At 45.7% G+C, this 24,262-nt stretch overlaps 1 protein-coding gene across 1 annotated transcript in view; it reads left to right on the top strand.

Moving 5' to 3' along the window:
* The window catches only part of SPG7 (SPG7 matrix AAA peptidase subunit, paraplegin), a 34,212-nt gene extending 11,066 nt beyond the window's left edge, over window positions 1–23,146 (top strand). Inside the window, exons 5-17 of the mRNA XM_061593725.1 lie at window positions 2,343–2,482; window positions 5,443–5,545; window positions 6,956–7,081; window positions 7,536–7,698; window positions 9,312–9,485; window positions 12,104–12,228; window positions 15,435–15,537; window positions 17,926–18,036; window positions 18,891–19,006; window positions 19,129–19,285; window positions 19,557–19,720; window positions 20,677–20,754; window positions 21,239–23,146. Coding sequence (XP_061449709.1) covers window positions 2,343–2,482; window positions 5,443–5,545; window positions 6,956–7,081; window positions 7,536–7,698; window positions 9,312–9,485; window positions 12,104–12,228; window positions 15,435–15,537; window positions 17,926–18,036; window positions 18,891–19,006; window positions 19,129–19,285; window positions 19,557–19,720; window positions 20,677–20,754; window positions 21,239–21,448 — 1,770 coding nt within the window. The 3' untranslated portion in view covers window positions 21,449–23,146. The remainder of the gene's footprint in view (window positions 1–2,342; window positions 2,483–5,442; window positions 5,546–6,955; window positions 7,082–7,535; window positions 7,699–9,311; window positions 9,486–12,103; window positions 12,229–15,434; window positions 15,538–17,925; window positions 18,037–18,890; window positions 19,007–19,128; window positions 19,286–19,556; window positions 19,721–20,676; window positions 20,755–21,238) is intronic.
* The last annotated feature ends 1,116 nt before the right edge of the window (window positions 23,147–24,262 follow it).

Here is a 24,262-nt window from a genome sequence, read left to right as displayed (position 1 = left end):
GTTCCACACAAAAATCCACTTCTGGTTTTCCTCTACTTCCTTTGTTTCAGAGACTCATTTCAGTTGGGGGTTGGGCTTTTTGGTTTTGCTGGTTTTGTTTTTGTTTTTGTTTTTTTAAACTGGGAATAAAAAACCCTTGCTGATCTACTACAAATTGCCCAGAGCCCTCTACTAGTAGATCCTGAACTGCCTTCTGCCCATCCCTGCATTAAATAATTTGAGCAGCAGAGAAATCAGTGGCAGACCTTAGTGGTCACTTGTAAAGGAAATTGGCCAAAGCCTTTTATGTAGAATCTAAATGAAACCATCAATAGTGGATTTCTTGACACAATTTTAAATACAAAGTTTCAGCATATGTCATCCTGATGACTTTGGGTTCAGAAACTGTTTCTTGAAAAACTCCATAGATTTAGATTACATCTTTGTATTTTGATGACCAGACTTCTTCTGCATAGTCTGAAGACTGTAGATCACTTTATCCCCAGTGTGTGTGTTTTTTTTACTGGCATAACTTATATCCCACCTTTCTTCTTACCAGAGTACTCTCAAGGTGGCTAACAATATTTGAATAACAATAAAACAATAGCCAGTAATAAATGCAGTTCAAAAAATAGGAACAGAATGACAGATAATTAAAACATCAGAGGTAGCTTAATATTAAAATATAAGGGCTGCCTGGACAAAATTGTCTTCATCTTGTGGAGAAAGTCTAAAAGAGAGGGGTCCAAGCAAACCTTCCACAGCCACAGAAAGCATCCTTTTGTGCATCCTGACTAATCTAGCACCCATATGAGGACACAGAGAAGTGACTCCCCATTTTAGATTGTGAGCAAGATAATAATAGGCAGCAGTGTGTCCTGTACCCTGGACCCAAGTAATTTCCTGATATCCAGATAGAGACACAGATGATCTTTAACAACAACAAAAAACCCATAGCAACCAAAGTCAAAGTTAAGGGGAAAACATTTATAAAAAAATCTTTATTACACTTGAGTAATTATCGTATATACAAACACTCCAGTAAGAAACACTTATTAAGCCAAAATCATACTAAATATATTTCAGCATATGCCAAATATGTGTTTCGACAGAGGTCTTCATTAGTGGCCTAATATAACATCCAAGAAACTCAACATGACAAATATATGCAAGAGTTAAAACCTATTTAAAACTTCAGAGGAGGCAGGCAAAACTAAATCACTTCAAATCTTCATTGTAAACAGCTGCCTTGGATAAACTGACAAAATTTCAGTAATCACTCGTTAAAGTCATATAAACATCTAGCTTCACAAATTACGAACTTCAAAAAAACTTTCTTAAGACTTAACAAATTGTTATGCTTAAAATTTATCAATTCAGATTTTTCCAGGCCTATTTATTTATTAAGCTTATTAGTTGTGTTACACAAGCGTCTCAAAGCAACTTACAAAGGACAGTAAAATACACACTACAACGTAAGAAAAACAAAGTAATTAAATTGATATAGCTTCAGATCCTCCATACAAACGTATCTTTTTGCTCCAGCCACCAAGCCTCTCCCTGCAGTTAGTAAGTTTATAGCATAGCATTTATACAAGGATAATACTCCGATAAGTCTTGATAAGGTTACTTTTGAGCTTTGGAATTTGTGATGGTAGATGTTTATATGATGTTAGTGGTTATTAAAAAATTTCTCTGTTTTTATCCAGAGCGGTTGTTTACAATGAGGGTTTGAAGCTAATTGTTTTGCTGTCCTCTGAAGTTTCCTCTGAAGAGTCAGAAGTGTTTTGATTTGCACGTTTCTTTTTATATATTATATTAAAGCCACTGATAAAGACTTTTGTGTCAAAATGCATTTGGCATACGTTGAAATATATGGCATACAATTTGGCCTATTTAGAATTTATCACTGGAGTGTTTCTGTATGTGATTATTATTCTACTATAATAAAATAATTCTGTATTTTTTCAATGTACTTTTCCCCTTAACTTTGATTTTGTCTACAGGCATCCACAACACTAAACTGAATGTGTCACAAGCAATGCAGCTTGCATGGCCGTGTATGTGTGTGTGAGGAGGTGGGGAGAGAGAGAGCTGATTGCTTAAGCTCCTCCTCTGACACATTGGAAAGTGCACTTTTGTCTCTTTCTTAAGCCAGCCTGAGATTTTGGCAAGCTTAAGTGGTCACGTAGCTGTTAATTCTTAGCCCAGCAGCCACTTTTCATCCCCCTTGGAATTTCCCCCACCTGCTTGCACATGACAGATTATGGCCCTGAGCGATTTTTCCACTTCTGTGATTCCCTGTTGATCAGTGTCCCAACTCAGACCTCTGTGCTGGTAATGTTGCTTTTGTATGTCTCCAGAGGTCTACCCTGATGTACAGAATGCAGATAGCAAACATTGACAAGTTTGAGGAGAAATTGCGAGCAGCTGAGGACGAGCTGAACATTGACCCGAAAGACAGGATCCCCGTCTCCTACAAGCGCATTGACTTCTTTGGAAAGTATGACAAATTTAGAAGGAGACTCCTCCATCTTTGCAAGGCATGGTCTCCACCTGGCCTCCCTTTCCACCTTTTATCTCTCCCCCACCATTCCCTCTGCACCTTTTCCTCTTGCTTGCCATGGCTGTGTGCACAGTGTCCAAAAACAGCCTTCCCAGACCTGGGGCCCTTGAGATGTTTTTGGGATACAACTCGCATCAGCCCCAGGGAGCAGAGCCATGCTGGCAGGAGTTGTAATCCAAAATGTCAGGAGGGCCCCAGGTTGGTGGAGACTGTCTTAAAGAGACTAGGTGGCCTAGCCTGGGATACCAGCAGCCACTGCAAGCCACAAATATGTGAAAGCTATGACTGGCTCTAGGGTTAGCCTGCTAGGAGGTAGTTTTGCCTGTCCCAGAACTCGCTTGTATGACTCAGTGCTGTGAGAACTTAATTTCCATGGGAATAGCAGGGGAAGGGACTTTAAATGTGGGCAGCCAGAACCTGCCCTCAGGGGCTATAGATTTACAGAAGTAGTTTCCTATGAAAAGCACACCAGTCAGTTTTCCCACTGCATACTGCGGGGTGGCTTGGTGAACATCACAAAGATCAGTGTGGTTGGGTCCAGTGGAGATAATGCATTAGAGCCCAAGCAAGCTTCCCACACGGTATTGTCTTTGCCTTACAAAAATAAACTCCAGGCTTCTGCCCATTAAAACAGGGGGCAATTGTGCCTCAGGCAGACACTGACTCATAACCTCATGCTGAGCAGACACCCTTTTACTAATAAAACTCCAAATGTCAATGAGAAGCAAGTGCTCCCATTAAATATATAGACTTTGTTATACAGAACCCAAGATCCTTTGTCACTTAGATTCAGCAAAGGCTAAAGCTTTTAATACAGATGTTGGGGTCAAAGTGGGGATTGATGCTGAAGACAGGAGGAGGGCAAAAGCCTCCTCTAAAGATGCAGGAATGCTGGCTTGGAACTTTGTTTCTCCTTTTCTCCTTAATGATAGCAAGAGCCATCTCTTTTTTTTTGTCATGTCGTTTCTGCTGCTGCAGCTTATTTGCTCCTCTATTAAAGCCAGCAGCTTTTACCCACAAAAAGCAATTTATGGAATTCCGGGGATGGAATCTTGTCATCTCTGGCTGACAAGGTTCTCTTGCAGTAAGAATGGAAGGAGGCCTATAAACCATTCTGTTCCAGGGCCATGCTTCGTTTTCGGAGGAGGCTATGGAAAGTGTTTCATGGGCAAAATATTGCTGGGTTTGGGTAGTTGGGTGGGGTGGGGGAAAGTAATGGTTTTATTCACTCTGTCCAGTGTGGCTTACGTTCAGAGCTGACAGAAAAACTGAAGTCTTGACTGGCTTACACAGGAACATGGGAAGCTGCTTTATACTGAGTCCAACCATTGGTCTGGCTGGCAGTGGCTCTCCAGGGATTCAGCCAGGGAGATGCCAGGGACTGAAGCTGGGGCCTTCTGCATGCAAAGCAGGTGCTCTGTCACTGAGCTACAGCCCTTCCAGGAGCCAGGGTGAAGAACATCAAAAGTCCTCTCCATGAACCCCTTCGACCTGACTGCAAATACCTTGCCTGAGCTTTTCTTCCATCGTTGCCTTAATTTCCAATTGGAACGGAATACAGAAACACTGTACACGCAATCCTTGTGTTTTCATTGCTGAATGGAAAGTGTGCCTTTACCACCACATTTGATCTATTTGGTGAATTTGTGTAATCTGCTTTTGCATTTAGCACTTGGCAATCCTGGGTTGTGAAGGGTTGGTTCTTGACCTGAAAAGTGAAGTCGTTAAGAGTAGCTTGATGGTGCCTCTGACTCGACACCAGGAGCAATATAATGAGGCATTAGCAGTTCCCAGAGTCGGGAGGGGGGAAGAGTAGGAAACTTACTTCAGTTGAGCTCCACCAGCTGCACATGATACTGAACTGCTGAAGCAGCTGGGCCTGCACATCTGATTCATCCAAGCCAGGTTTGGTGGGAACTCTGCCGAAGAAGCTTCATGAAGCAGTGCAGCACACCATTTGCTGTGTTGTACTGATCTTTTTTCAGAACTCCTTTCTATAGCAAACTGAAATAGCAATAGCAAACTGAGAATGTGGCCTGAAGGAGTGTGATATTAAATTTTCTAGGTCTCCCAGTAGCCTTTCCCCACCTTTGTCCAGGGAATCTCAGCTGCCTGGTGACGTTGCCCCACGTGTTAGGCATAAGGCCCTGCTCTCCCCAGCAGTGGCTCAGAGGTGCTAATCTGAAGCATGCCCTGCACTTTCCTGTCTTGGGGAAGGGCCGTAGCTCAATGCTAGAACAACTTCAAGCAGAGGTCCCTGAGTCTATTCCAGGCATCTCCAGGTAAGGCTGGGAGACAGCCCTGCCTATAACCCTGTAGAGCTGCTGCCAGCCTGTGTAGACAAGGCTGAGCTAATAGAGAAATGGTCAGACTTGGTATAGGATGGCTTCCTATGTTTCCTGTGTTTCAGTGGAGCAATCTGCCCAGCGGTAGAGACAATACACATCCTCTGTTAGTGTCATTTGTTCAGGGCTCCCCCAAAAGCTTTATTAGAATGGCAGCTGCACATTAGCGCTGTGCTGTGGGAGCACTGAAAAAGTTCACTCAATTAACAGAGTGTTTGTATTGCCCCAAAACCTAACAGCACTCTTAAACCCCTTCTTTGATTTAAACAGGTTTCATTTTGTTTCCAAACGTGGTTACTTTAAAGCAGTGATGGAGACCATGTGGCCCTCCAGATATTGCTGGACTACAGCTCCCATCATCCCTGATCATTGGCCATGCTGGCTGCTGGCAGAGCACCCAGAGGGCCGCAGGTTTCCTATTCCTCTTTTATAAAGTGTCTCCATGGCTGCACTTCTCTCCCATGAGCACACTGACGGCATTTTTGTCAGTCTATAAGCTATACAGCAACACAACCGCTTAGGCATGACCCTGGTTTGCTGTTGTCTTTGCAGTGCCCTCTATTCTCTGGGGATGGTTGCTGTGGTCATCGCCATCCTGTGGTACATCTTTCGCCTGATCGGGATGGCAGGAAAGGAAGGAGGTTTCAGTGCCTTTGTAAGTAGCTCTCCGCTTCTGCTCTGTTTTGGATGGGCCTGACTTCTTTTTCTTCTCTCCCTGCCCCCCAGCAAAGTCAACAACGGATGTGAATTAAGCCATGCCAGAGGTTGGGCAGTCCCATGCTATGTCTTGCTGCTTTTCCTATCAGCTGATGGAACTTTACAGTATTTGGCCTCATGGGTGGGGGGTCCTCTGTTCCTCTAGGCTGAGAAGGCTGAGCTCAGGGAATCTGCAGGGCAGCGTTCTGCTGTTTTCAGGGCTCACTAATGACTTGCAGCTGGGAATGGCATTTCTTTTGCTTTTGTCTTGCCAGCAAATCTCGCATGCAGCAGCGAACACAAATCCCTTGCTTTTAGCAAAATAACTTTTTCAGTCTTTAAAGCTGCCTAAGCTTTTTGGACTGTGCTGTGAGCTGGCCTCCATACCTCCTGTCACATGCCCGCCTCTCAGCATCAGCCAAGCCCCTACCGATCGGTCACCTGAGGGAAAGCTGTTGATCTCTGCCTGCCTGGGAAGGGTTAGGGGAGGTGGCAATGGACTGGCACATCTGGGCAAAAAAATGTTCAGTAGTAAGGTAGCCCAACCAGCTCTGTTCTGCACTCTTGACCTCATGACTGTGGCAGCTCCCAAGACTCCCTCTTCACTTCCTTTAGGTGGGTGTGTGGCCTGCACATTCACAGATGCCCCTGGCACTTTTGTTGATGCACTTCCAAGCATGTGGACTGCTGTAAGCTTGGTTGAAGAGCCAACATTAGTAGCTGTTTTCAGCAAAGGATAATGAGCAGTTATGCAGAGGTGGTTTAGCTAAATTGTTGTTTTGTCTGTTGCTGTGGTTTAATGGAGGCTCGAATGCAGTGCCGGTTGCTTTTCTCTGTTCTGTTCTCTCTCCATTCTCTCCCCCCCCCCCCAGTAAGGCCCACATTCTCTTGTGGGGGCAGCATTCTGAAAGCCAAGAAATTGTGCATGCTTGATTGGAGTCTGCTGCCATTTTGGTGAAACAGTTGTCAGCCCAGTTTGCCAAGCTAAAATTACAAAAGAGAGAGAGATTCCAGAGAGCTCTCTACATCTGATCTATGGTCTATAGATTCTTGGCTGGAGTGTGGAGATGATGGCAGTCATTATAGGCATCCATCCAGCCTGCTAATAACAAATAAAACCTAGGTCAAGATAGCAGCTGAGTCAATAGAGCCCCAGCCCTTCTTACCTAAAGCAGGAAGTAGAACAGAAGGGCAAAGAAAGTCTCTGCTCTAGGGAGGATGACATATGGACACTGCTGTGTGCAATCTAAGTGAGTACTTCATTGCTCAATGTCTGAACTGTCCTTCCTCCAAGCTCGTAAGAATGGGGACTTTGTACTGGCCCTTTTTTGCCTAGCCCATGTATTTCTCTTCCCCCACCCCCTGACAGAACCAGCTGAAGATGGCTCGCTACACTATCGTACATGGCAAATCTGGGAAAGGGATCAGCTTCAAGGATGTTGCAGGAATGCATGAGGCCAAGTTGGAAGTCAGGGAATTTGTGGATTATCTGAAGGTAAGAACCACAAGCACATTTGGGAACTGGGCATGGGAGGGATTGAGCAGGCAACCGTGTGAACCCAGCAATGGACAGCCCTATCTACCCTGTTTAGGAATGTTGTGGAACCTTCCTCTGTAGGTTTTTTCCTTTTTGTAGCACTCGTTCCAAGATATTTAGGGATAAGGTCAGTGCTCAATGCCTTATGGTGCTCTTCCCATCATGCCAGTAACTGCAGGCTACATGAGTGGGTCTGATTCTGTGCAGTGCAGTGGTAGAGGATGCTCTGAGCAAGGGGTGTGGTGCAGCTGAACGGGGAGCCATTTCGTCTGCCGAGCCACTAAGGCTAGATGGGGCTTTTTGCATGCTGCCCTACATGTGGGAAAGGGCATCAATGAAAGTTTTGTGACTTGCTCACTCTGGGACAAGTTGCAGAGTGAGCGTGCAGCTTTTTTTATTGTTTTGATCCTAGAACCCAGAGCGCTACTTGCAGCTTGGCGCCAAAGTGCCCAAAGGTGCCCTGTTGCTCGGACCACCAGGCTGTGGCAAGACCTTGTTGGCAAAAGCTGTAGCTACTGAGGCACAGGTGCCATTCCTGGCAATAGCTGGCTCTGAGTTTGTGGAAGTGATAGGAGGTAAGTTCTGGGGAGGGAAGGCTAGATTCACTTAGAGGTGGTGTGTGTAATTTTTATTTCTGCTTCTTGACTGACTTAACAATTACTAAAAGGCAACTGGGCGTGAGATGCATTGCACAGAAGGATTGTGGTCCTTGCAGTCTGCATTTCTGTGGAGCAGAATTTGACTTGGAGCTCTAGACCCACAGGAAGGTGGCATGAGCAAGATTCCAGGCATCCACCCGAGGGGAAACATGGCTGAACGGCCAACGTACATCTGGGAAGATGTAAACTCTTTCCTTGCCTATCCCACCACAGCTTCCTCTCCTTGACTGATCTAAAGGCGTAGGCTCTCTGTTCTCAGTGACCACTGGAAGAAAACCCTCTGGGAGCTTTCTCCTGAAACACACAAACAAAGTGAGCTCCCGTGGGCTTAATAAAAATGTGGCTCACTAGGAAGAAAGCTTTTCTCAGTGGGTTTATTTGCAGGAAAACGTAAAGCTCTGAGAGAGGGCTGCTTGTGTCTAGAGCAGCACTGCATTTTCACGGACTGATCTGACCTATTGAGCACTTCTCCTGACAGCAATCCTGCCACTCTTCCTTCCTTCAAGTTCTGATCCTGGAATAGAGATGTGAAGGCCCAGAAAAAAATGGAAAAATTTGGGGAAAAACCATTTCCCCCCCCCCCCAAAGCCTTTTTTTGTTTTTTTTCTGAAAAATTGGAGAAACTGAAAAAAAGAAGAAAAATGGATCATGGAATGTTTTATTTTAGCATGATGAATAAAATGTTTCATTGAATTTTGCCCCCCCTTCCCCCCCCCTCAGTTCTTTGGGAATGGATGCTTTATGTCTGCTTGACACTGGAGGACTAGCAGAGACATAAATAATTTTCTTTGTTATTAAACAGTTTCCACTGTTTTTTAAATTGTTTTTTGCCTGCTCCTCATAAACTGGCAAAACGAAAGAGGTTCCTTACTGTTCAGGAGCTTGTAGATCCATCTGTTACAAAAAAGTAAAAATTTTAAAAAGTAAATTCAATTTGTAATAATTGTTTTAATAAAATGTACTTTTAATATACCAAATGTGATAATTTGATGCCAAACCAGCTTGTACATAATTACATTTGATGCTCCTGAAGTAACAAAGTGACTTTCAATCTGTAAAAAGTGTTAATATTGCATTTTTTTCAATTTTCTGAAAATTTCAGTTTTTTCTGGGAAAAAATGGTTTTTTTCCCATGGCTTCAAAATTTCTGGAAATTTTACATCTCCACCCTGGAACTCCCTAGCTGGGACATCCAGTTTTGAATGGAGAGAGCTGCAGAAAATACTTCTGGAGGATGCAACCTAATATTGGGGCTTCTGCTTACTGGTCCACTGTCAGCCAGCAAAGATCCTTCTGGTTCAGATTGCTTCCTTGCTGCTGCTTTGGTCTCTGCTGGCACCTGACACAAGGGCAGCCCCACTATAACCTACAGCGGGGTCCCTTATAAGCCTGTTGTGGAAAGCACCAGCAGCAATCTTGGGACACCTTAAAGGCTGTCTGAAGCTCGCAAGGCTTGCTTGTTCATGAAGCATCATATGAAGCTATTTATGGCAGCTCATTTAATCTCTCCCTCCCTGCCCCTTCTGTAGGACTTGGGGCTGCTCGTGTGCGGAGCCTCTTCAAAGAAGCCCGGGCCCATGCTCCTTGCATCGTCTACATTGATGAAATAGATGCGGTGGGGAAGACGCGCTCCACGAACGTATCTGGCTTCTCCAACACAGAGGAGGAGCAAACCTTAAACCAGCTGCTAGTAGAAATGGATGGTAAGTAGCTCAGGCACCTTTTTCAGTCTTCCTTTCCTCCTTGACTTGGGGTCAAAAATATTTCTCCTTTTCCACTCCAGGAGAAGAACTCTCCCCCTACTCTTGCCATGATATTACCCACAGCAGAAGGCGGCAGCTCAAGCATACCTTCCCCCCCTTTTGTTTTTTTGCTTCAATGCTGAACTTCTCTCTGTTGTCCAGACCCTTGTGGGAGTTCTGCTCTCTCCCTAACAGTCACGCTTGATGTTTCTCTCTTCTCTCTCCACTTTGACTTCTACCTGCCCCCAGAAAGGGAATGACACAATTGTATGTTACGTTTGGAATTGGCTGGTCACTGCAATTAAGAATAGTTGCATGTTATCCAAGATGGCTAAGTTCAAGGCCTGTTTCCTTTTAAAAAAGGAAAAGGAAAAGATTTGTCCCAGAGGGGGGCAGAAGCAATACTTTCTGAGTTCCTTCTGCTCTCCTCTAACTCTTCTGCCAAGGCAATCTTCCTTCCCCGTAAGGAAGAGCAATGCTTTGGACAGTCCCACTGTTTCTTCTCCCAGCCTTGCCTATTGTCTTCTCAGACATCGCCAAAATACAAGGGAAAGATCCTTGTTTGCACATTTTCTTTTGGTACTTTATTTCATGCTAAACACCTTCTGTGTTACTGCCATTGCTGAGTCTATTGGCAGGGACTAACGGTATCAAGGTTGGACCCATTGGTGAGTTCTTAAAACTCTCTGAAACTCTCACCCTGGCTGATTTTTCTCCTGTGTGTATGTACGCACACTCATGTACCCCTAGGTTTTCCTGCTTCCCAAGCTCTCTTGTGGAAAATATTGTGGAGTATTCCTTAAGACAAGGGATGGGGAACATCTCTGGCCCTCCAAAGGTTGCTGAACTGCTATCAATCCCAGCCAGTATGCCTAAGTGCCATGGCTTGGAGCAAGCAGATGTTTCATCTGGCCTGAGCACAACAGTCTGCGCTGTGGTCTGCAGAACCAGCCAGTGTGTCCTCTGTCTCCTAAATTTCAGCCGAACATTAGGAGAACGTTCTGAATGGCAAGAACTCTTTGACACTGGCACAGGCTGCCTTGGAAGGTGGCGGACTCTCTTTCACTGGAGGTATTTAACCAGAGGCTGGATGGCCATCTGTCGGAGTTGCTGTAGTTCAAGTGAGGGGAACCTTTGGCCCTTTATACGTTTGCTGAACTACAACTCCCATCAGCCTCAGCAAGCATATCCAGTGGCCAGGTATGATAGGAGTTGTAGTTCAGCAACATCTGGAAGGCCCAATGTTCCCCACATCTGCTATAGTTGCATCCTACTTTGCAGATCCTGGATTGAGCAGAGATTTAAAGCTAAATCATCTCCAAGAACTCTTCCAACTCAGAGTCTGTGTGTGTGTGTGTGTGCGCGCACGCACATACTCCACATGCGTGTATTAACGCCAGCACACAGCTTTGAGCACATTTGGTCCCTTCCACGTGCACATAGCTCTCTTGGGCTCTTCAAAGGCTTGGATTTGAACCTTGCTTTGACATTTTTGTAAGTTGCAGCCAATGCTTTTCCCGGAAGCTGGGTAGGTTGAATAGCCGCCCGTAAGATAGCCAGACATCTCCGTACTCCCAAGCAGATGACTACCCTCCGTCCTGGATTAGAAATGCTTTTTGTTTATTTGGATGAAAATGGAGGTGTAGGAGTATCCCAGATGAGATGACACATATGCTTGAGTGGGCTGGGAGATCATGTGCTGGGGAGCACTGTTAAACCCTGCATTTCTCATATTGTTCCCTTTGGGGGGGGGAGGCAGCTCCCCTCCAGGAGTCTTGCTGCCTTGATCATGCTCCCTTGCCCGTTCAGTGGCTTGAAACATGCTGGAGACTGAGTCTTGCATGTGGTTGCTAAAAAGTGTTGATTTGGGGGATGGGAGATGGAGCAGGGGTCACGGGATTATAAAAGGCTCAGTCTGGAGTATTGTGCTCCCAGGGCTTCCTCTGCCAGAGTGTCTACGGCAAAGCTCAGGAAGCTAGTTGTGTTTGGTGATGGGTCTGCCAGTTGTCGGATCTATTTTTGTGAGCACTTCTTCCCAGGAGCAAAGCAGTTAATGTTCTGCTTCCACTAATCTTGCCATAGGAATGATGACGCTGCTTATCCCATGTGATTGACTCCCAGCTCCTCTCTTCCCTTGTTTCTTGCCTTGCAAAATGCACTGACAAACAGATACAAGGTTTGTGCTTCATTCTCCTCTGGACTCTGTTGCCTCCACAGCATCCCGCAAGGCGGCAGAAGTGAGGCTTGGTATCATGCAGTAGAGTGGACCTCTGGAGGGTTAAATCCCTTGGCTGTGCTGTTGTATTCATCTCTTGGGCAGCTTGGGGACAAACGGCCCTGATGCCCACAGTTCTAAGGCAGCTTTTTTGATAGAAAGGTCCAGAAGGGCCTTCCTTATTGCAGCCTCTCATTCACCCCAGTGACCAAACTGTGTTCAAATTGCATATCAAATGGTGTTCAAGTCCCTGTATGTTTGCTCTGCAGCTTTTTCCGTCATGCTGGGAAGGGTGTCTCTCTGGCCCCTCTTGCACAGGTACCACATTCAATTTGTTTCTGCTCTTCATGTTTCTCCTTTGCAGGCATGGGGACCACCGATCATGTCATAGTGTTAGCATCCACCAACCGGGCAGATATCTTGGATAATGCTCTCATGAGACCTGGGAGGCTTGACCGTCACATTTTTATTGATCTGCCCACTCTGCAGGTATTATCTGGACCCCCGTCTGTTGTGACTCCTGGTTTCTGGTGGCAAAGGCTTGGCAATGGATAGTGGACACTAGTCTTATTTGACCCATCGCTAGCGCCTCATCCCAAAGATTGGATTCATGCCATTGTTGTGTTCCTCCTCTGAGGACGTTTTTGTTGTTTCTTGCTGGAGCTCTAGCAGCATCTTGGTTTTGTGAATGGCTCAGCATGCATTCAAATTGCAAGCCAGCATGAGCGCAGGCAACCTATAAAATCAGGTCGGTTGGGCTTAGGTTAATCCACAATTGGAAGAGCATGAATCTCACAAAATACAGTAGTCGGGGTCACTCAGATAGTCAGGATCAGCGAGGGTCTCTGCACAAGTTCATTACAAAAAAAAGAAAAGAAAACAAAATTTCTTGGAATCACTTGGAGGAAAGGAGCTGGTTACCCAAGGCCCCTCTTTTGTGAGTACTCCAGTAAGAGTTTCCAGGAATAGATCTCCATTCTGCCTTTGGTATGGCAGAGCTCTTAAGCACAGGGCCAAATGCTTTCATACATGTTTGTGGGTGCACATAGACGGATGCAGAATCACACTGTATGAATGCATGAACTTAGACGTCTTACCTACAGGCTTGGGCTGACTTCAGTCTTGTGTGGTCTTTAAACACGTGTGGGTGTGTGTGGGTGTGCGCGCGGGGGGGGGCACGTACACACACACACACCTGAAATCTCTGTAATTCAAGCATGTTTAAAAGAAAGAAAAAAGCATGAAGCTTACCAGAGCTCCCTGCTTTACATCCCTAGGTACTTGACTGCTAACCAGGTAAAAACCGTCGTTTGTCACTTCCAGAAGACATTTGGGGCTTCCTGTGATCTCAATTGGCAGCTCTTAGTCCACACAATGGAAAGTATAGAAAATGGGGCCTAAAGAAAAGAGACATCCATGTCCTTCTACTCTGTCCTCCATCAATGATATGTGAGGGTGTCTTCTCTCCTCCCTCCCCCTACCCACTTCACACCCCCCCGGAACAGCTCATAAATGGCTGCATCCGTTTGGGCGGTAGGCAGGACCTGAATTGAGATGAGGCTTTTCCTTTTTAAAAAGCACCAGCATCCTCCTCCTCCCCGCATCTGCAGCTTCGCTCTCCTCCTGCTCCTCCAGGTTTTTGCTTAAAATACCTCAAATGCCTGATACGATCTGGCACCGGAAAAGTGAGCTGTGCAGCTGCCTTGAAGGAGGAAGGAGAAGGAAATCCTGGCAGCTGAGCCCACTGCTTTAATCAGGACCGGCTGAATGAGTCACTTGCTGGCCCCCAGCCAATTTGATGGAGCACCGCCACCACCACTGCAAATTGCCTCTCTCTTCATTCAAAAGGGAGGGAGCATCTGCAAGGCCCCAGTTCTCCCCCCCCCAATCATGCAAAAGCACTGTGATGATAGAAATGTTAAAGAATAAATCAAAATTAATAAAAGGAGGGGTAGCAAGAGGAATGGCCTTTGGAGGGGAAGAGCCAATGATTTTTTGCAAGTCTCTTTACATCTGTCCTGCATTTGAAAGAAGCTGTGGCTGTATCCAGGGACCTGAAGTACAGCCAGGCAAGCAAGAGAGACTCTGCCCCCTGGTGGCATTGCCATGGAATAGTCACAGCTTATTCCAATTCAGGCATCTTCTGCTAAGCACAAAATCCTGCTGGAGCAGCTCTTCCAAGTGTGAGGTGTGTCCTATTGGGTGGCAATCCAGGGGAGACACTCCAGTTCTTCCTCAGTCCTCTCCCAAAAGGCAATTTGATTTGGGCCTATAGTAGCATGTGGTGCCCTCTGCATAAGAAGAGCCTGCTAGGTCAGGCCAGCGTTCCGTCTAGTTCAGCATCTTGTTCTCACAGTGACTAACCAGATGCCTATGGGAAGTCTGAAAAAGGACCTGAGCACAACCACACTCTCTCCATTTGGCATTCAACTGGCATTCAGAGGCATACTGCTCCAACAGTGGAGGTAGAACATAGCTATCATGACTAGTAGCCACTGATAGCCTTATTCTCCATGACATTGTCTAATGTTTTAAAGCCATCCAAGTTGGCGGCCATCACTGCCTGTTGTGGGAGCGAATTCCATAGTTTAACTATGCACTGTGTGAAGAAGCGCTTTCTTTTGTCTGTCCTGAATCTTCCAATTTTCAGCTTCATTGGATGTTGCTGGTCTAAAATTAGCATTGTCCTTCACCACTGGACATGCTGGCTGGGGCTGATGGGAGTTGGAGTCCAACAATACTGGAGGACACCACATTCACTCCCTCTGGCCTGCAGTCTGTGTTCTCATTAGATGCTGTTGAGGTTCAACTTGCATTTTCCCACAGGCACACATGCCCCAAAACTTTTTAAATCTGGCATTTTTGAGTATGTTGTGGGCTCCTGCAGCCCAGCCACCTCTCTTTTCTTTGGATTGCTTTCCCCCAAGCTGAGGACACACCGTGTTCACAAGCTGAACCCACTTCCTGTTCATCTTATATTTTAATTTCATACTATTATATTTATATCTCCTTTTCATCCAAGGAACTCAAGTAGCATTCATGATTCTCTCCCTCTGCGTTTAACCCTTGCAACAACCCATGAGGTAGGTTAGGCTAAGAGACTGACTGGCCCAAGGTCACCCAGTGAGCTTCGTGGCTGAGTGGGTATTTGAACCCAGGCCTCCCAGTTCCTAGTCCACTAATCATTACACTTCACTGGCTTTGATAGCTTTTTGGATAGTTTACACATGCTTTGACATAGGGATGCCGGATTTATCTGTATAGCAGATAAATCTATGCTTTATCTGTGTAGATAAATATAGATATAAATCCTGCTTTATCTGTATAGCAGAAGTGGGAAAATTTCTATCTTGTATGATCTATTTTATTATGAATGTCTGAGTGTTAAATTTGCCGAGTAAATACATCCTCAGGATCCTTGAACAGTTAAAGGTTAAGCAGTCCTGGGCTGGCACTCTTGCACAAGGACATAATAAGAGTCTTTTGCAGGAGTGGATCAAGGTCTACCTGGCCCATTATTCTTCGCCAGAATAGGTAGTGAGATAAATGACCCACTGAAACTAACCTTTGGACCATGGGCTGCCTTCTGCTCAGCTCTGCTTTTAGAGAGTAAGGTTCTCCCAGCCTCTTCTGATGTCAGCTTGTGCCATTCAGCAGTAGCTGCACCATGCAAAACCACACTCTGTTCTTTGCAGGAGAGGCGGGAGATCTTCGAGCAGCACCTGAAGGGCTTGAAGTTGTCCCAGGCTGGCAGTTTTTATTCCCAGCGCTTGGCTGAGCTCACTCCAGGGTTCAGCGGTATGTAAGAGCACCTGCTTGTCTGGCTAACCTTGTTAGTGTGTCTATGTGTATGGGTTTTTTTGCTAACATGTGGCTCGATGCAATCTCTGCAGCCCACTTTCGTCATGTATGGTTTGGGAACCTTCCGCTGGGCTGCTTCCCTCCAATGTTGTTGCAGTCTGTGCGGTGAAAGAAAGGAGGGTTGAAACGACCCTGTGCTGTGGTTACGCAGGATGGAAATTGAGACACAGACTAAGTACCTACAAGGCTTGCAACAGCCCATGAATCTGCTAGGCTTCTAGCCATATATATACATAAATATACTGTTCTACCTCTGTGGGAGGAAAAAGCTAATAATTCATGGCATGTGTGACCCAGATTTTTATGGGGTTGGAATGGCTGCTTCTGATTGTTCCTGCTGGAAACTTAGTAGCTGGAAATCAAGTGTGATGAACTGAGAAAGGTTTCTGCAATCTAAAACATTTTAACAGGGCAGTTCAGCAGTGGGATTGAATTAAAAGAAATGGGTAGGATTTTCCTGCTTATCTCAGCCTCTAGTATCACTCAGAACAGAGCTGTTCAGCCCACAGCCCTGAATTCCCTGGAGTGTAAGTCCCACCGTTGACCCCCACTCTGCCTCTTCCAGAACTCCTTTGAGCAGGCCCCTCCCCTACAGCAACACACACATACCACCCACACATACAAAACTCGGAACAGATGTTCCTTCTCCTTAGAAAAACTTGTGTGCTTGTGGTCAGATGAGCCCAACAGCCAATGCCAAGCCCAGGCTACCTTCTCCTAGGCCTAGCTTGAGACTGTGCTTGATTAACTCATCACTCTGCCTTGTGGAGCATCTCGCTGAGGGAGGCCTTGGGATTTGAATCCAGCATAAAGAGCAGAGCAGTAATAGGCTTTTGAGCTCCTGCTTGTTTTTGCTTTGTATTAGTAGCAGCAGCAGCAGCAGCAGTAACATGTATTAGTCGCTTGATACCTGAAGGTTCCCAAGCAACTTACACAATGTTAAAACAAAACAAATAAAACACACTATAAAAACAACAATAAACAACAACAAAACAAAAGCAATACCAGTCCCCACAGCGATAGGAAGGTTTGGCAGGATATTAAAAACAAATCTATCAAATGTCTGAGAGAAAAGGTATGTCGGTGATGGCCCCGGGCGGATCTCACTGGGGAGCATCTTCTACAGATGGGGAGTCATAGCACCTCCTTCCGCCTGCCTTTCTGATTTCCCCCTCTTTTGCACACTGCTTTTTTTTTAAAAAAACACTTTATTTTCAGAAAGATTTTTTTATCACAATAAAATGCAACAAAGCAGGGCGGGGGTGACACTGATTTAAAAGGAATTCATGGAAGATACTAATAAATGTATATATAATACACTCAAACAAGGTATGGAAACAAATGTGTACAATAAGAACTCTTAATTCAGAGAGAATAACTAATCAAAGTCTGATATTAATGTTACATAGCCAGAGTGATACAAAAGGCATATGTTGTGCCAACAACTAGATAATGAATTGTGCTATTAAACCTTTCAGACCTGGAATGTCAGTTCTGTTTTGCTTTAGTAAAGATAATAAAAGGCAACCTCGTTTTTCATAATCTGTAATAGGGATTCATGTTGCCCTTAAAGAAGAAACTCTGTTAGATACTAGAACATCCCCACCTTATCAGGCTAAGCTACTATAGACAGAGGTCTCATGCTCTTCTGTTGTTGTTTTTAAAAAAATTGCCACTGTAAGCAGATAAGCGTTTAGACTCCTACACTCAGAGCGGGTACATGTAATTGGTATAAGTCATCTAAAAATGCCACTAGTGGGCATAAAGGGGGAAAAAGCATAGCATGTCATTGATTTTATAAATTGCAAAGTGCTAGCCCCAAATGAGCAGATTTTTAGGGTATTGCCTCCAGTTATGAAAAAGCAATCTCTTGAGGGGAGCAGAAAGTACTTAATGTTCAGATGGCGTCAGATGTCAGGAGATTGTTGCCATCACCTTAAAGGTCCTGTTCTCTGTTTTCTTGCAACAAGGGATGCCATTGGCTAAATTCAGGATGTTGGGTCAAATTGGGGTCTGGGAGGATGATACCAGAGCCTGACTGGTCATATTTCAGGGTGTTGGGAAGGAAATTTCTTCCTCAGATTGGAAAGTAGTGACCCTGGATGATATTTTTGTGCCTTCCCTTATCAGTGGTATAGCTCGGTTTGCATGCTTGAGTCACCCAGAGTTACTACCTGTACGCACACCCCACTTAGGTGTACCCTGTGTGGGTTATTCCTTAAATGATTATGCCTGTGGGAGAGATCTTGGGCTCGGTTGTTGTCTTCTCTCTTCCATCCCTCTGATTCCAAGAAATCCAAATGATGGTGCGTGCTCTGTCTGCAGGAGCAGACATCGCCAACATCTGTAATGAGGCCGCTCTCCATGCAGCAAGGGAGGGACACAAATCCATTGACACCTTCAACTTTGAGTATGCTGTTGAGAGAGTCATTGCAGGTAAGTCTTTTCTGTGGTTTGCACGTTGGTCAGCTGTAGTTGAACGATAAAGAGTTTTGCTTGGATGACTGCAGCACCTTATTGGGGAGTGGGGCATAAATGGAGCATTGTGAGTTGGGCCTCAGTCCTGCTTACAGACCACATAGAAGCCTCTGCATGCTGATATCTGAGTATCACACTGTTTAAATACCTTGGTTTTGCTGGCCTTAATGCAGGTGTGAGGAACTTTTTGGCCCTCCAGATGTTGTTGAATGACAACTCCCATCAGCCCTAGCAAGCATGGCCATTGGCCAGGGATGATGGGAGTTGTAATCCAGCAATATAGAGAGGGCCACAGTTGCCTTAACAGGAGCACTCCATTCATGGTTAGGTTGTTGCTTTCTCTACACGCACTAAAATCAGGTAACTGCCTGGTTAGTGGCACCCTGGCAAATGACTTTTTTGTGTTGCTATTTATAAAGTGGCACATTGCTGGAATCAGAACTCAGCCTATATAGTTAAGCAGTTGCCTTCTTCAAGGAGAAATTTAAAGGGGTTGCACCACCACACTCTGACCATTTGTATGGATATATTTCTGTAGAACTTGATTTTCACCAACTGTTTAAAAGTAGATATCAAATGGCAGACTTGTGCTGTCGCAATTAGTCATACAAGCAAGAGTTGTTGCTGGCTTTCTTAGGCCTTGAATCATGATGAGGCTGTGCTGATGAGAGGAGGATTCTCTGACTTGGAGCTGAGCCATAGCACATGAAGAGGCACAGACAGCCTGCCTTTACAGCCCCCCCCCCCGATTAAAACTGTGGTGCATCTTAGTCGTATAACCTGGAAAAAGGAAAGTGTGTTCTCCTTCACAGGAACTGCCAAAAAGAGCAAGATCTTATCGCAGGAGGAGCGAAGAGTTGTGGCATTTCATGAGTCGGGTCATGCACTTGTAGGCTGGCTGCTGGAGCACACAGAGGCTGTCATGAAGGTAGATTTTCTGTGTGCTTTGAGCTTGGGCCGCAGGACGTGGGAACCGGGGCCCTCCAATGCATCTTGAAATCCTGCTTCTGCATAATACAAGTGGCATCTCTCCTTTTCTTTTTGCCCAAGGTTTCCATTGCTCCTCGTACAAACGCTGCCTTGGGCTTTGCGCAGATCCTGCCAAGGGACCAGCACCTTTTCACCAAGGATCAGCTCTTTGAGCGGATGTGCATGGCCCTGGGCGGGAGAGTTTCGGAAGCTATTACATTTAATAAAGTCACTACAGGTGAGAATGGCTGCTCTCTGTGGACAGGCCATGCTGAGGAGGCTAAATGAGCCTCTCCTTAGGCAGAAGAGAGGGGGCACTGCTTAACCTTGTTGGCCAACCATGTTTCAGGTGTCCTTCAGGCATCTCTTTCTAAGTGGCATTCTTCCGGGCTTGAGCAGCGAAGCCAACATTTCTCCTCTAGAAGTGGGGGGAAGATACCAGGGTGCTTCTGGTGCTCATGCGATTGCCCTTTGACTTCCTTTTTTTTTTAATCCGTTGCTTGCTCCAGGGGCACAAGATGACCTGAGGAAAGTAACGAAGATAGCCTATTCGATGGTGAAGCAATATGGGATGGTGCCCAAGGTTGGACACCTGTCCTTCCCAGAACTGGAAGGTGATCCAGGGATAGGGCGGCGTCCCTTCAGCCATGGACTCCAGCAAATTATGGACCATGTAAGTGCTCAACATGGATGCAAAGCTCCAGAGAAGACACAGTGCTTGTCTGTTCCTGGGTTTGAAAGGGCCCTGAAGCAAAGCCCTTTTATCCTGTTGCAGCTTACCAGGGAGGAATAAAGCCAGTCGTGGGAGGCTGTAACCACTAGCCCAGACACATTTGCAGTGTGATCGCTACTCTTCAAAGGAAAGGGCTTTGTCGCCAATGTTGGCTTGTGTTGACTCTTGCAGACAGGATGCAAACAAGATTAGCTGGGCATTGCAAAGTGCATGTGGCTATGGAATAGAAAGGGGGCACATCACCCAGTGTTGAAGCTTAGCTACACACCATCCCATGACTGGTTGTACATTTTTGTCGTAAATCTGCTGGTTGCATCTGCACTGTGCTTTTCAGCTCCTTTAAGGTTCCCAGTTATAGATTGGACCCAGTCCTCTGGGGAGGGGGCACTAGAAGAATTCTAAACCAGTGAAGACCCGCAAGTTAATAAATCAGTGCCTAGAGTAGCTCCACGCAATAAAAACTTCTCCATGACTGTCCAGGACAGGAGCTAGAAAAAGCTGGGGCTAATCATGTGTAGGAAAGCATATGAACAGAACAAGAGGAGACCAGCTGGACTGAACATTGCCTAAGTGTTATGTGCCCTCACACTATGCACCCAGCTAAACTGTTCTTCATCCATGGGTCTCTCTTCATTAGGATCTGCAGGGCAGGCACTGTGTCTTTGCTGAAGGGGTGTGAACTGCAATTCAGAAGGTTGTAGCCAACTAATTCTACTCAGAGCAGACCTACTGAAGTGTATGGACCTAAGTTACGACATGTTTATTAATTTCAATGAGTCTGTTCTGAGTGGTACTTAACATTGGGTACAACCCAGAATCTTTTGTCTGTCTTGGCCAAGGACTGTTGCTTCAACTCTTTTCTATGATTGTCTCTCTGATTTTTGTTTCCCTTCTAGGAAGCAAAGATGCTGGTGGCCCAAGCCTACAGGAGCACAGAGAAACTGATATTAGACAATCGGGACAAACTGAGGGCGGTAAGGCTTGTTCTTACCTTAACTTCAGAGCACTAAAGGGTTAAGGTTGAGTTGGGGTGTGTGAATGAGAGATGGGGGGACCCAGATTCAGAGCCCTGATCATTTGTTGAAGCTCAGTGCCTCAGCCCAGGCAAAGGGAGCCTTTGGCCCTCCAGATGTCATTGAACTACAACTCCTACGATCCCTGGCCATGGACTATGCTTGCTGGGACTCAAGGGAGTTGTAGTTCAGGAACATCTGGAAGGCCAAAGCTTCCCTCCTATCTGGGATAGAGAAGCAACTTGGTTAAGGAAAGCACTCTCTTAGGACCAATGGTCAGAGATGATGGGAGGGCCGTAGCAGCTTCCCCAGCCCTGCTCTGTCCTGTGGTCAGTTGGTCCTTGCATCAACCAGTAGGTAGCTGAGCCCCATCATTCTCTTATCTATCCTGCTTGTGTTTCTGTGCATGCAAATGCTTACCATATGCCAACTTTTCTGTCTTCAGCTGGCTAATGCCCTGCTAGAGAAAGAAGTAATCAACTACAGTGACATTGAAGCCTTAATTGGGCCTCATCCCCACGGACCTAAGAAAATGATCAGCCCTCAGAGCTGGATCGAAGCGGAGAGAGACAGACAAGATGTGGGAGATGAAGAGCCACCCCAGCAGTCGCAGAGCCAAGAGGTGGAGGAGGAGGAAAACCAGAGACCAGTTTGAAACTGGCTTATGATGTGGAGTGTGATAAGGGACGAGTGGCTTCCTTTCTGAACATAGAGGCACAAAGAGTACCTCCTTGCCTGTATGTAGGCCGCTGTGCTCGTATTTTGCGATGGACTGTGAGTGAAGTCCAGCTTCCCCTCTAAGAATGAGCAAGCTGTGGATAACGTAGGAGTATGGGCTCATCATTAAAATTTAAGTAACGTTATCGTTTGGAAGGCCCCAACACCGCTGGGTCACCAAATTGTACTTCTGGGCATGTGCGTGGTAAGTCTGGGCAGGGCAAGGCCTTGAGTAAACAGCTGCTGTGCTCTGCTTTGTATTACTTGTTGCTGGTGGCACACACTCGCATCCTCATTTGACACAACAGCGATGACCACATACCTAGCAGCCAGAGTTTTACGCTGCTCCTTGGTATCAACAACACAAGTATTTCTCTGGGGGTTTTTTATACATGTCTCTTGAGGTGTGCAAATATCTGTTGTGGGTGATGGGGACTCACAGTTCCTCTGAGCTATCACCAGGTCCAAGCTCTGACCACAAGCTAGGGGCAGGTATAACCCCTGCATACTGCTGGGGCTCCCAAGAGTGGCTTTGAAGGGAGAGAGGGCCCTCAAGCCCTTGAGGGAGTACTTTGGGTAGATGGCAGTGTCTGGTTCTTATAGAGGCCTTTAGACCAAGTGTGTGTCTAGGGCAGCTTGTGGCAGCAGGGATAAACTTTCTTGCTAAGGAATTAAAGCTGAAGAAGAGGGAGGCGTGGAGAAAGAAAAAGGCTAGTTGCATTTTCTCCCCCTCCCCCCAATGTGGATTATTTCCCTGAGGACTATTGTCTCTGTCCTTGAACAACCCTTGTCTGGATTTTTCTCCTGCCAACATTTAATTTGCAGTTCTCAGGCTGCCTCCTTTCTGAGCCCTCCCTCATACATGGATGGGGTGAGCACAAACACTCTCACACTCTCCTGTCTTTCTGAATTACCTCGGTGTGGAGTGACTTGTTTTTTAGAACCGCAGCCACCATATCCCTTGAGATGCGATCCTCCTGAATGTGTATTTCAACATGGGATGTTGCAGCACAACATAAAGAAAAGCCAAGTGTTTAGTACTCTTCAGTAACCAGCCCCTTTCTCCATCTGCCCCAGTGGGCCTTTGCAGAAAAGTCATCAGTGATCTGTGTATACCACCTAGTGGTCTATTGATAACTCTGCACCAAATTGCTGTGTTTCTATAGGAATATGTACAGGGCAATATACCAAGCTGAATCATCATGGCTGTAATTAGCCCATTTCCCTCCAAGAGGGAGCCAGACACACTGGCAGTAACTAAGCTTCTAGCGCATGGGTGGTTAATACTTTGGCTGTATAGTGATGACATATTGAAAGAAATTCTGGAGCAGGAAGGTAATGTTAAATTAATTGTTCTGGACCCCAGGCCTCTGGAATGGCTTGTATGAATTTTTTTTCCCAGTGGGGTGTTGTTTCTTAAGAAAATAGAGTTGAAAGCTGTTCAGTTGAAGGGTTGTTACTAGGAGAACCACTGCTTGCCCTGCACACTACTCTTTCCAAGGTCCAGGATGGGGGAAGAGAGCCACGAGTGCTCCATGCTTTGATTCTTCCACACTTCCTCTGTCCAAGGGTCTGGCTCATTGCATTTGTAAAACCATGACCTGGCATGCTCTGTAATAAATCTCTGTCATCCCAACTGCTGGTATGTTGTCCATCTATTTCATTCGTTGGTGATCACTCATGGCCGAGTAAGATTGTCTTCCAAGATAAGTTCTTTAACAGTGGGTGCATCCACCGCCCATGTGCTGGTCCATGACTAGGGGTTCCTGGATTTCACAGTCCTGCCCCAGTCGCCATTTGCTGGTCACCATGGGACTTTTGGTTTGGTTTGGTTGGAAGATGCCTGTGTGTGAATATGTTTTATGTGGGGAGATCAACGCACAACGATTGACACAGTCTTGACAGAAAAAGGCTTTGATCCAATGGCATAGATACCATGACAACAAAGTTTTCTGTCTGCTGCAGCCTTCATCTGTCTTCACAGCTGTTGTAACATACCCATTGTTATCCTCTGCCTGTTCTGCCGTTACATTATATATAATATATATATGCACATACTCCCTTGCCTTCAGCACACTGCCCAACACACCACCAACATCCATTAGTCAATAACTATTGCATCATTCTCGATGAGCATGACCCACAATTTCAACTGTTCTGTTACTCCAAACGTAATCCATGTCATGAAAATGGCACATAGGAAGTATGTGCAACCCACTGCAGCCTATTTCCTTCCTTATAATGTCACTAGGTAGGAGACTCCCAGACTTGGTGTAATAGAAAATCTCATTGGCCAAAGCTACATCAGTGCTTGTAGTGCCTGGTCAATGGAGAACACAATGTGGAACTATCTTTGTCTGATCCGGCAAAGCTATTTCAAAGTTTGTTACAATGTCATTGTCTACAATTCTAAGAACATAAAGAGATCCTGCTGGATCATGCCAATGGTCCATATAGTCCAGCATCTCATTTCACAATGGTGAACCAGATATGGATGGGAAGTCTGAAAGCAGGCAACATCACTCTTCCCTCTGCAGCTTCCAGCAACTCGTATTCAGACGCATAGTGCCTACAACGGTGGAGGTAGAACATAGCCATCATGGCTAGCGGCTATTGATAGCCTTCCGTGAATTTGTCTAATCTTTTAATTTGTCTAATCAACAAGCCTTTTAAGTTGAGAGCTATCCCAGTCCAGTCTGTGTCTGTCAGAATTGCTTAATATGTTTTTTAATTATGTTTTTAACCCTTTTTT

Source organism: Rhineura floridana, chromosome 13 (genome assembly GCF_030035675.1).
Source record: "Rhineura floridana isolate rRhiFlo1 chromosome 13, rRhiFlo1.hap2, whole genome shotgun sequence".
Classification (NCBI taxonomy): domain Eukaryota; kingdom Metazoa; phylum Chordata; class Lepidosauria; order Squamata; family Rhineuridae; genus Rhineura; species Rhineura floridana.
The sequence above is the reverse complement of the archived record's forward strand: the minus strand, read 5'-3'. Positions and strand labels throughout refer to the sequence as shown.